This window comes from Meleagris gallopavo, chromosome 2 (genome assembly GCF_905368555.1).
Source record: "Meleagris gallopavo chromosome 2, MGAL_WU_HG_1.1, whole genome shotgun sequence".
NCBI lineage: Eukaryota > Metazoa > Chordata > Aves > Galliformes > Phasianidae > Meleagris > Meleagris gallopavo.
This window is the reverse complement of record NC_139405.1, coordinates 11,755,070-11,767,071: the sequence shown is the minus strand read 5'-3', so window position 1 is coordinate 11,767,071 and position 12,002 is coordinate 11,755,070. Positions and strand designations below refer to the sequence as shown.

At 35.8% G+C, this 12,002-nt stretch overlaps 1 protein-coding gene across 8 annotated transcripts in view; it reads right to left on the bottom strand.

The window, feature by feature from the left end:
- The window catches only part of CDC42BPA (CDC42 binding protein kinase alpha), a 158,448-nt gene that overhangs the window by 67,101 nt on the left and 79,345 nt on the right, over positions 1-12,002 (bottom strand). For all 8 annotated transcript variants that reach the window (XM_085218903.1, XM_085218906.1, XM_085218904.1 and 5 more), the window contains 6 exons: positions 8,145-8,238; positions 7,210-7,410; positions 6,370-6,618; positions 3,468-3,547; positions 2,249-2,415; positions 1,468-1,590 (listed from right to left, as the gene is read on the bottom strand). In XM_085218903.1, coding sequence (XP_085075029.1) covers positions 1,468-1,590; positions 2,249-2,415; positions 3,468-3,547; positions 6,370-6,618; positions 7,210-7,410; positions 8,145-8,238 — 914 coding nt within the window. The remainder of the gene's footprint in view (positions 1-1,467; positions 1,591-2,248; positions 2,416-3,467; positions 3,548-6,369; positions 6,619-7,209; positions 7,411-8,144; positions 8,239-12,002) is intronic.

Genomic DNA, 12,002 nt, shown 5'->3' with positions numbered 1-12,002 from the left:
GAATCATAGAATAGAATCACAGAATTGCTCAAGTTGGAAAAGGCCTTAAAGATCACTGAGTGCAACCACAACCTAACCATACTACCCTAACTAACATTAAGTAACCATCACTTGTGTCTGACTTTTCCCACATAAAATCTGGACATTTACCTATCTAGGTTGACAAGAGAAATCAGATTTGTCAAAATAACAAAATTATGTATCAGAAAATAAACTTAATTTCCAAGAATATGATCAAAATTTCAAAGCAAAATTGAGCAGAAAAGGAGGTAATGAAAAAAAAAAAATCAATTGACATTTAAAAAAATAAATAAAGATCCATCCATCAGGTTGTTTTGGTTTTGGCTCAAATAGAGTTAATTTTCTTCTCGATAGCCAGCATGGTACTGTGCTTTGGATTTAGAATGAGAATTATGGTGATAACACACAGATGTTTTAGTCACTACTGAGCAGTACCTCCATTAAGTCAAGGAGTTTTGAGCTGCTTGTGCTGCCCTGCACAGAAGTAGCTACAGGAGCACACTAAGCTGGAATGGGACAGAACCAGGATAACTGACCCAAACGGACCAAAGGAATGTCCCATACCATAAAGTGGGGCAGCTGTCCAGAGCGTAGCTGTTGCTGGTGACTAACTGGACAGGGATCAGCTGGTGGTGAGCAACTGCATTGTGCATCACTTGCTTACCTTATTCTTTTTAGTGCTTTGCTGTTGATCTTTTTTTTTTTTTCCCCTTTCTTTCTTTCTTTCTTTCTTTCTTATTAAGCTGTCCTTATCTCAACTCAGGAGTTATTGCACTTGTCCTTTCAACTTTCTGGCCCATCTCATTGCAGGGGTGGGGAGTGAGTGAAAAGCTGTGTGGTGTGTAGCTGTCTGCCAGGTTAAACCACAAGACAAGCATTTTGCAGACAAACCGCAAAAAAACTACTAGACTAATGTCTTCATTTCTCATGTTTACCTTTGTAATCAAGAATCAACACCTTCCTCACCTCCGGAACCACCTCACCTTTTGCATAGAAAGCAAGAAGTACTAAGGTATGTTATGATGACTGTGACTTGTAAAAGGACAACAATGACTTTTGATATTGCAAAAATAAGCAAACAAGTGCTCCATCTCTTGTACTACATTGTTGAGGGGAAAAAAACCAAGGTAATACAAGTGAAAATTCTCAGGTAGTGCCTGATCAACCTGGAAAACTAGCAATACCACACTTTGAATTCAATAGAACTTTACCACTAACAATAACAGCAGAAGTCACTTAAACTTCCCTTCCCTCTTGTAGTAAGAATTACTGAAGTACTGAGTATTAAGTTGAATTCAAAGGAAACATTGCACTAGAAGTGAGCAGTATAATGAGAAGTAAAAATACACTAGGAAACTCTCTAAAAAAGGAAAACAAGCATTATCTTAGAGAAAAATAAGGTCACAATTCTTGCTTACTGCTGCAGGCTTTATATTAATAACTTACCTGTTACCTGTTTCTTCAACTTTTCAATTTCTTCTTTTAAGCTTTTAATTTCTAAATCTTTGCTTGCTGCAATTGGGCCATCCACTGTTGAATACTGAAGAGCCTGGACTGTCTGAGTGGACTCTAGAAAGAGAGACAAGAGATAGGGACAGAGGTGGTCAGAAGGATGTTACTGATAAATGAAGATACAGCAAAAAACTCTCTGCTACAGCATGGTAGATGTATGCTTAAGGCCATTTCACAAATGTTAACGTGTAACTCACAGACACAAAAGCTTAAATCAAAAATTATAACGAACATTAAATAAAAAAAAAAAACAAACCACAACAGCAAGTAAAAAATGGCTTTTTCTCCAAACAACAGAGCAATATATACCTGAAATAATTTAAGCATTTCTGCTGTAAGACCTTTACCTGTTCCCAGCAAGACCATGTCTTACTCTTGTAAAAAACTATACATATCTATATATTAGCATCCTACAGTTTAAAATTTTGAATGTCTAAGTGCCAATTTTTCAGCGTTTGTCAGGTGGACAAGTTAAATTCTTTTAGACATAGTGCAGAGACAGCATGTTTTAAGGAACTGCATTTGTGGGATATTTCAGGCATAAAGGCTATCAAAAGTTTAATTTGTCATCAATAGAAATAATAAAGAGATGTCTTTTCTGCTACAAGACATTCCAGGAGGTTTTGGTTGTTTTTTTTTTTTCCCACAGGATAAACTGCTTCACAGAACTGCAGGCTAATTAGGTCAGAAGAGTGACTGAAGTATCTTTTTATACCTTGCAGTTTTCTACTAAGTTCAAGCTTTTCCTGCTCTAGACGTCTTATTCTCCTCTCATAAGCTTCTGTTGCTAAACTGTCCTCCAAAGTTCTTTGAATGTTGGCATCAAGATCCATGGAGGGTGGTCCAGCTGTCAGTCTTAGACAGCTGCGGTCTGAAAGCACACTGGGAAAAAAAGTTCAACAGTATTTGATTTTACAACAGGTCATCTTTAAAATTAAGAACAAACAACAACAACAAAACAAAACAGAAAGACCAGTAAAGTTGTTTAAATTGTAAATAATATGCAAATTCTTATACAATGTATTTATACAATAAAATAACACTTGGTTAGTATTACTAGAAATTCATTTTTACCTAGCATGACTGATCTCAATTTATTTTCAACTCTCTGATTAAAAATGACCGCCATTGACATCCAAGTTAGCCAGACAGCAAAAAGTGACCCTTCTAGATAGTTTATAAGATTATAGAAATGGCTTGTTTTAAAATAATTAATGAAGTTCTCCAATCATTTTAAATATAAAAACTACAAAAAACTGTGAAATTTTCATGTGAAAACCAGGGTATCTATATATCAAAAATAATATGAAACCCTGGTTCTGCGTATAATCATGTACACTTGCTAAGTATGTAAAAAATCCTTTTGATATCTACTGGTGATCTCATATTAATAGCATAGCATCAAATCAAGCATATGTGTTTGCAGAAGCATGGCTGGATTTTCAATAGCTGTAATCATTATTTATTTATTTTCATAAATGTTCATGGAAGAGTAAATGTTCTTGTTATTGTTTAACTTAGCAGCAGAGATGAACATAAATGCTACATAAATACTAAGTATTGTTTCCATTCAGAGATACAAGAGTGTTAAATGACTCGAAATAAAACAGTTTTTTTAATTCTTTTAAGCCAAGTTCCCTATGGATCCACACATCTGCTATTATCTTTGTCATACTCTTATGTGGTCAACTTCTTACATTGCCTGAAAAACACCATTCTCAAGAGAACTCCCCTGTGCACATTTGGTGACCTTTATACTGATGTAAATTTTACCTGCAGAGAGTTCATTCTTTTCAGACAAACTGCATTTTAGCTTATACTCTGTTAATCTCCCCAGCAGACCACAATACTTAGTTATTTGTTTGCAGTGGGTACCAGAGAGAAACAGGAAATTATGTAACTGTCCTCCAGATAATTTCAGAACTCTTACTTACCAGCTACTTGTATATGTGAAACCTACAAATGGTAAATGATGGCCAGAAAACGCAGTGTGTGATGGTGGAGGCATCGTCTCCTAAAAAAAATTATAATTGAGAGAGTAATAATCCATTGACAAAAAAACTGAGTTTAATCATGTGTGAAGTGCTAGTGACAATGTCACGGTAACTGGATTCTCAGTTATCCTTACCTACAGCTCAAATATGAAACACACCACCTAAGTCTATAATAGCATGAAATATGTAATATATATTATTTCATGCAGGTTAGCATGAACATGTTTTTCTAATTAAACAGGCTATCACTGGAGAAAAGGAGAATACAACAATTTTTAAAAGGCAGTTAACTCTCTCCTTTTTCCAAGACATTCTTAGCACGCAGCATATCTTTTATTCCCTCTTTCATACTTCCCTGCTCTTCAGTCAGCAGTGCTTCCTACCCGTAGATTTACCATCCTTTTTTCTGTGTAGCCTCTCTATATTTGGAGAGAACAATAGTCATTTAATAGAAAAAAGTAATATAACAAAATTTTCTAACCCCATCAGTGTTTTGAACGTTTATATCATCAGTACTCCTTTACTCCAACCAGACAAAAAAACTAAAAAGCAAGACAATCTTTCAGTTTTCTCCTCAAGCTAAAATGACTCTGTTGCTATATTTCTGGAACCATTAGGAATTCTAAAATTCTTAAGTATACTGTTGGAATTTTCCTGTTTAAAACCGAAATGCCTGGTTTATATTGTTACACTAGAGGTGGCCTTACAATCTGTCTTGCATACCTGCTTACATACTGGTCATCAAAAGAAACCTCCTATGAAGAAGCTTATAAGCACTGAAAGTGCTAAAAGGTTCAAAATATAAGAAAATCTAATGTCATTATTTCTTTTCAAACTCAAAACAAAAAAGGGAACTAGTTGTGCATGCTGTAAAGTAAAATTCAGCAGGACAACAGGGAGCAAGAATGCACTCAAAAGAAATCCAAATTTACTTTTTTGGTGCTGGCATCAGCTACTCTATGTCATAACTTTGACCTTTTAGTAAAAAAAAGACCTTCATACAAAAAAAAGAGTTGCTAGAATAAAAACTAAACCAATGATATGGTTAGACCACCAAAATACATCAAGTCTGTTAGACATTTTGGAAACTAGAAACAAAGCCAAAATCCAAAGTCTCATCTTTCCACTAACAGTTATTAAAAATATAAGTTATTACACTCTGCACTTTGGGAAAGTAAAATTCTTCACTTTTCCTTTGTATTTTGTTTTTATTTCTCATAGATTTTAAGTTTCAAAAGCTTCTACGTGAAGAACTTAAAAAATATCAAATGCATAATTGTAATCTGTATGACAAACAGTCTTCAGTTATCACACAGGCATCCATATGGATTACATTGGTTCTAATATCATCTCTACTGATAATGATGCAGGAATTTGAAAATAATATGTTTCTTTGCTGATTTTGGTAGTAGTTTAAAAAATACATACTTCCTACCATTTATGTGAATGCAAGTGTGTTACCATACTGACAACATTATAACTGAATCCAAGTCTCTCAAGCCAATGTCAATAAATGTACTAAATGGAACAGTGAAAAGCTAAAAATCAACACAACTCAGGCTGCCCGGACAACACTGTTTTGTCCTCTTGTGCACTTTTAACACACAATCATTGTTATGCATATAATTTTTCCGTGCAATCACTGTCTCTTTCCAAGTCCAGGAAGAAAAACAACAATCATGGCTTTTCAGAGCTGCCTTTTACCTTCAGTACTGGATATTCCTCATTTGCTGTATGTCATTCAAACCTTCCAATGAATTAAAAAATAATAATTCTCATGTACTTTTCTATGATGCTCACATCTGTAGTACACAACAGATGAATACAATGTACAATAGGTGAATATACAATAGTATAGTACAAGTAGGTGAAACTTCCTCAGAAGATGCATATGAAAGATGGATGGGAAAGCATTTCAAAGTCACACATGAAGAATTTGAGGTGAAGAAACACAATATCCTCTAGTTGAAGCAAAAACGCACTATATCCTCTACCATGCAATGCCTTAAGCTATTTTTCTCAGAGGTCCTGAGGTACAAGGTGTCAAAAGAAATGGTAAAAGCTTAACCTTCTCAAATTAAAACAAAACGAAGTCCAACCTCATATACAAATAACAGGATTTCTGCATCCTTCAATAAATAAAAATGCATCTCCACAGAGAGAACAGAAGGCTTTTCTCAGATGCTACAATCCCTACCATCTGGCAAAGGTCCTATTTAAAGGCATAGAAACACTAGGACTGTTAACAATCATCAGTTGCAAAGATTTTTTTAGCAAAGGTAAAACTATTTATTTCTTACTGAGATTACAGTTACCGTAAGATTGTCCTCCTGAAAATAAGGGCTGTTACTCTTTTCCTAAAGTTTCCTAAGCTCAACCTAAGTCAGAAAACAACCTCGAAAAATTTTAGTCAGTATGAACTGAAATGAAATCTGGCAGAGAGATGGGCAGTTACAAATAGAGTGCTAAATGAAATGCATTATGTAAACAAATATCTGCAGTGCTCTACTAGAAACAGCATCTCGTAGGTGCGAATATATACGTAAAATATATTCTTTATGAAACCTGGACACAAAAAATTGTCACTGCAAATAACAGATATATTCATTAGAAGTAAGGTTATAATGACTTCAAAATTTTTAACTGAAATTATCCCTACAAATACATACTTGGAGCATCAGCTTCCAAATTATGTATGCGCATCTCATACAGGATCTTCAAAGCTGCATTTGATTGTTATTTGTGCAGAACATAACAAACACAAAAAATAAACTTCCATTTCCATGTATTTTTGAAGCACACTACAAAAACAGATTTGTCAAAATATTAATTCTGTACTTACAGAATTTTTTAAGCAATCATCATCCACGTCAAAATTTGATGTATCAGTGGGGCTGCTGACTTCTGGGATGTAAGGTGCATCACAGTTTCTAATGTTGTCCCAGTCAATCCCAGCAAAAAATGGATGGTTCTTAAAGTCTTCTATCCCATTCTGTCCAAGTCGATGCTCTCTGCTACAAATTAGCCTTCGGATGAGGTCCTTTGCACTTTCAGAGACATCTGTCACTTGAGCAGGAAACTGGAACCTCTCCTTAAAGATTAAAATAACAGAAAATAGTTTATTACCAAGTAAAAGTTGGAAAAGTCACCCCTCCAAGTGATAATTATTAAGAAGAAAAATAAACGTGCAAATACTCAAGTTATTAAAAGTAAACAGTAAGGTTTCTAGGAAAAAGACTTTCCCCAAAGGATAGAAACTATTGAATTTTTTTTGTATTCTGCTTTTTCTTGTTTATTTGAATTGCTCTTAAACCACTGGATTCTACAGCTGCCTCCAGGTGGAAGAACGTTTAAGAATCTGCTCCATAAGCCAACCAATGTATCCAAGAGAAAAAAAGAGTGCAAAAGGAGCGAGGCAACACAGCCAAGACTTACTCCAGTGAGTGAACTAACAGCCATTTTGCTAAATCCAGATTTTTAATTTTGAACTGCTTTATCCCAAAGGAAATCCATCTGCAAACCATAACCATAAACTCTTCATGTGGAAACATTTTATGTTCTACATTAATGAACATTAACACAATTATTACATTAAAAAAATCATTTTAAAATATGCCTCCAAGTTACCCTACTGCTTACGAAAATTAGCTTAGAGAGAGACAGAAAGAGAAAATGCACTAACTTTGTGGTTCATTATTTTCCCATAGGTCTCCACCAAGGACTCAGCATAAAAGGGTGTTTCTCCATAAAGCATTTCATACATGCAAACGCCTAGGGACCACCAGTCACACTCAGGCCCATACTTCCCTTTTCCATCTTCCATGGCCTGCAATATTTCTGGAGAGATGTAGTCTGGCGTCCCAACAGCTACTGAAGATTGAACCTGTAGAAATTACATTTGCAAGACTAAGAACAGTCTCCATCATTACAGACACTACTGTTCGTGGCAATGTGTTTAAATTTAGCCTAACGTTCTGGTTATAACAATAACACTGAAACACAAAAAAAAAGGCTCTAAATTTATAAGAGAATATTAAAGCATTCAAGACACTTCATTAAAAAGCATCCCAAGGATACATTTTCAAAAAACTCTTATGTATATCTAGTAACAGAGAAAGAACAAAATGCCAATGCTTAGGCTCAAGTTATTCATTAATTACATTTTAAGTAACCACATAAATTAAATCTCTTTAACACTCCGGGGCATGATTTACACCACCAGGTTACCTTCTAGACACTGTGCAAGTTTAAATATGCTACTGAAACATGATGATGATATGAGAACTGTATCTTGCCCTGCTTATACAAAAGATGCCATTTCCAGTAAAAAATTAGAGCTTAGAGCTCAAAGCTGTTCATTCATGATTCATCAACAAACACCTATTCAGTACTGATAGTGCAGCATCTCTTTATTAATGAATTGACTACACACATCTAAAAAGCTTTTGAAGTCCAAACAGCACACAGTCATACCTTGAGCTGAAGCTAGATGCAAACCAATACCACTATAATTCGATTTACAATAAAGCACCTTTTCTCTTTATTAACATATATTTTAGAGGCTAGCAAAGGACTGAGCATAAAGCATTTAGGAATATATCACTCCTTCTCATTTACCGTTCCATCTTCCATCAGTTTCAGACAAGAACCAAAATCTGCTAATCGAATATGGCCATTCATATCCATCAAGATGTTGTCTGGTTTAATATCCCTGCAAACAAACAAACAAAAAAAACACATTTCAAAATTAGTACAAAAATCTACTGCATAATACATAGCTCAATCATTAACACTCAACATTGAAGAAAAAAGAAAAAAAAAAATCAGCGGATGATAGACAATCACATTACGTAACAAAATTTACACCAAGGGTGTTTCATGACAGGACTAGTAGATTAAATCAAGTAATATATGTTAATTGTAGTAAGGTCTAGCGCAGGGATGGGACACCCACAGCTCTGGGCAGCAGTGCCAGAGCCTCACTGCCATCTGAGTAAAGAATTTCCTCCTAACATTTAACCTAATCTCCCCTCTTTTAGTTTAAAGCTCTTACCCCTTGTTCTATCACTAGACTTGCTGATAAAGGAGTCCCTCCCCAGCTTTCCCATTCTGCACTTTGTGACTTACGCTTACTCCATATTAATTAAGCCAGCAGTTTTCTAACAGGCTTTTACCCCAATAAATATTTTCACATATTTTCCATATGCAACAATTCACATCTCGCATCTGGCACTGAACTTAGATCCTTATTTTATAAGGTGGAGCTGTTACTCCACCTCACATTTTTTTTCCCTGTCTCTTCAAAGCAGTATTTTTATTACAACTAAAATTTGACTCGGGCACCTGACCGCCCATGGTTCACATGCAGTTGGGTGAGGAGGTATGGCTCTGTTTAGTACTGAAGCTGCAACTCTTCCATTCTTTATGTCCTCCACTGTCCCACTCAACAGAACTGACAGCATGCAGAAGATGCAGAGAAGTGTCAAGCAGAGCTGGAACATGCCAGCATGTCCCAGGTCACAAGCGATGTGCAACCTTGCAGCTCTCCTGATGCAAGCCTAATCTAACTTCAGCTTAAAATACTTTGTAAAAACACACATCTTGTTCCTTCTAGAAGCTGGACCTAGTTCAAGCCAAACAAAAATAGGAGCCACTTTCAAGGCTCCATTTATCCACGCTCTATCTTTTAATACATTCCTAAGATAAATAATAATAGTAATTATTAGAATAAAACCAAACTGTCTTCCTCCTACCTGAACTCCCAAAGCAGCAAAAAACACAATAAAAAGCTCACTCTGCAAGAACAAAAGTGCAAACACTGAAGTGCTCAGAGGACAGGTAGTTCTTGCACAGCCACATTTGTAAGGCTCAGCAACAACGGAGTAATTTTTACAGCTCTTACAATAAAAGGTATGGATTTTGAACAACCGTTCTGAATTCAGCTGAACTACATTACTGAAATACAGTTTGAAAGACAAGAATTGCTGGCACCTGCAGAGCAGGGAAGGCTGTAAATAAACGGAAAGTTAGGAAAATTATCAGCCCCAGCAGAGAACAAGGAAGGGGAGTAATTATTGCCAGTGTAACTGAAGAGTTAGGAGGAGGTAACTGTGGGGGAAAACAAGTCATAAACCCTGCACCTCCACTAAAGCCTGCAGTTGTTAGATGCCATTATAGTTGCGTAATAGAATCTATTCCAAAAATTAATCTATAACTATGCTTTTCTCCAGATTTTTGTTTTGAAGATATTTAGTACCATTCCTTTGGTCAGGACTTATTCTTCTATTCTAAACAGAGGACGGTCTTCCTCATATTCTCTGGCACATCCCAGCTTCCTTACAGTGGAACTAAGCTTCCATCTCAGCTGTAATTCTATTCCTAGCACCCTCTGCCTTCTAAATACACCTTAGTATTTGAGATGCCCGGTCCTCTACCTCCAGTCAAACCAAAATCACCTCCGCTCCAATTCCATTCTTCCACTGTCAGTTTCTTCACTCCTTAGTCCTAGTCTCCCTTACACACATCAACTTTTTTTCTCCCATTACAGATCACAGCAGTCAGTATTTTACATGGTCATCTCACAGATTCCCTTTCCTTTCCCATCGGCTTCCTATTCCTCTTTTCCTTACTTCCTCTTTCCTCATCATCTTTTTGTTCTGGTACACAGGAATCTTTCTTGGCACTGAAAGGAAGAGCACTATTCATTCTCATAGAGCAAACCTACAACAGAAAAAAAGAAAAAAAAAAAACCCTACAAATACAGGACCCAAAACTACACACATTTATTTGAAACTCATAATAACTACTATAGTGTGAGAAGAGTTATAATCTTATGTACTGCTAGGAGGCATGGCAGGAAGGAGAAGAATGAAAATTAACTGATGACTCAAAGAAGCTTCTCTCATTAATTTCAGTAGTATCTCACAGCAGAAGAATTTCTTGAAACTCTTAAAATTATTTTTTTTCCCATTAGTAATCTACCCAGGAAAAGCAAAATATGCTTCCCATCTCATTCCTAGAAAGAAATGATGCAGCTTCAGATAGATATTCAGGATGCAAAGTTCCAGAAGCACCTACAATTTGGCAAAATTAAATGGTTTAGAGTAATATGGTTTATTGAACAGACCAAAAGTCAATAGTTAAGAGTTTTGTGGGTTTTTTTTTAAGCTGCTTTGGCCTTGATTATGAGAGAAAATCAGCACTGTACAACAGCTTGGACAAACCAACGCTATTTGTATACTATGCAGACTTTCGTTATTTGCTTCTGTTCAGCTGACAAATGCTATAGGAACAACCAGTTTGTGTGATGCTGGCAACTTCACTTGTATGGAAAACAGAGAGTGGGGGCTTCTGATAAAAACTGAACAAGTCTTTAAAGAATCATTCCTCAAACTTCATAATACTTCCTGCTTTAATATGAACTTTTCATTCTTCAGATTGGCTTGTTTATTCAGATGACTTCATTAAATTCCCTTTAAAATAAGTTAACCTTCTTAAGCCGTAATTAAAACCCAAACATTTTACATAGGAACTGTGTTAATATAAACAAAATTCTAAAATGAGACTATAGCAGACATTGGGATTATTGCCATTTATTTTGATTTCTCTGTTAGTGAAGGTAGAATTTCACTTGTTCAGTAAGACCCATGACAAAGTACTCCCTCTGAGACTTGCTAAACCCATAGAACATTCCAGTTACAAAAGAAATAACGTGAATGCATTTTTTTTTCCCTGGATTCATTTCTGATACTAAATTGGGAGGTCTTGCATATTGAAATTCCAGATGATCTCCTGAAGCTCTTTCCAACATGAACTATCTGATGATTTTGAGATTTCAAAGTATATCTGTTCCTGACATTCATCTACACCATTCTCTGAATCACTGAATCAATGTTCTCTAGTTATTCAGAAGACAATACGCATTTTCCCAAGTCTACAGCACAGGAAGCAAGGTTTCAAGAATAATCTTAAGCTACATCAGGTTGGACATGAGAAACAGCTTCTTTCTTCAGAGGGTGGTCAAACACCAGCTTCCTAGCAAGGTGGCGGATGCCTCATGCCTGTCAGAAGCCAAGAGGAAAGTGGATAATGCCCTGAAAAACATGCTTTAGCTTTTGGCCAGCCCTGAGTGGGGTCAGGAGGTTGGAACAATCTTTGAAGGACACTTCCAACTCATCCATTCTATTCTAATTTTGTTTCATGGGCAGCCTCACAGATGAAGAACAGCTAAGGGAAAGGAAATTACCCAAAAAATAGAGTGATATTTAATGCAAAAACTGTAACAATTATTAAGAAGCAACTGCGTAAGCCAATACTAAAGATTATGCTAACAGAACAACTCACAGGCCCACACATTTGATTTTATGCGATAAAAACATTTCTGGATTGAAGAACTTGCAATCAGTAGGGATCACTCTTCTCAGAAACTGTACAGTAATGATACAAATGAACTTGGTTTATGTTACTCATTTGCAA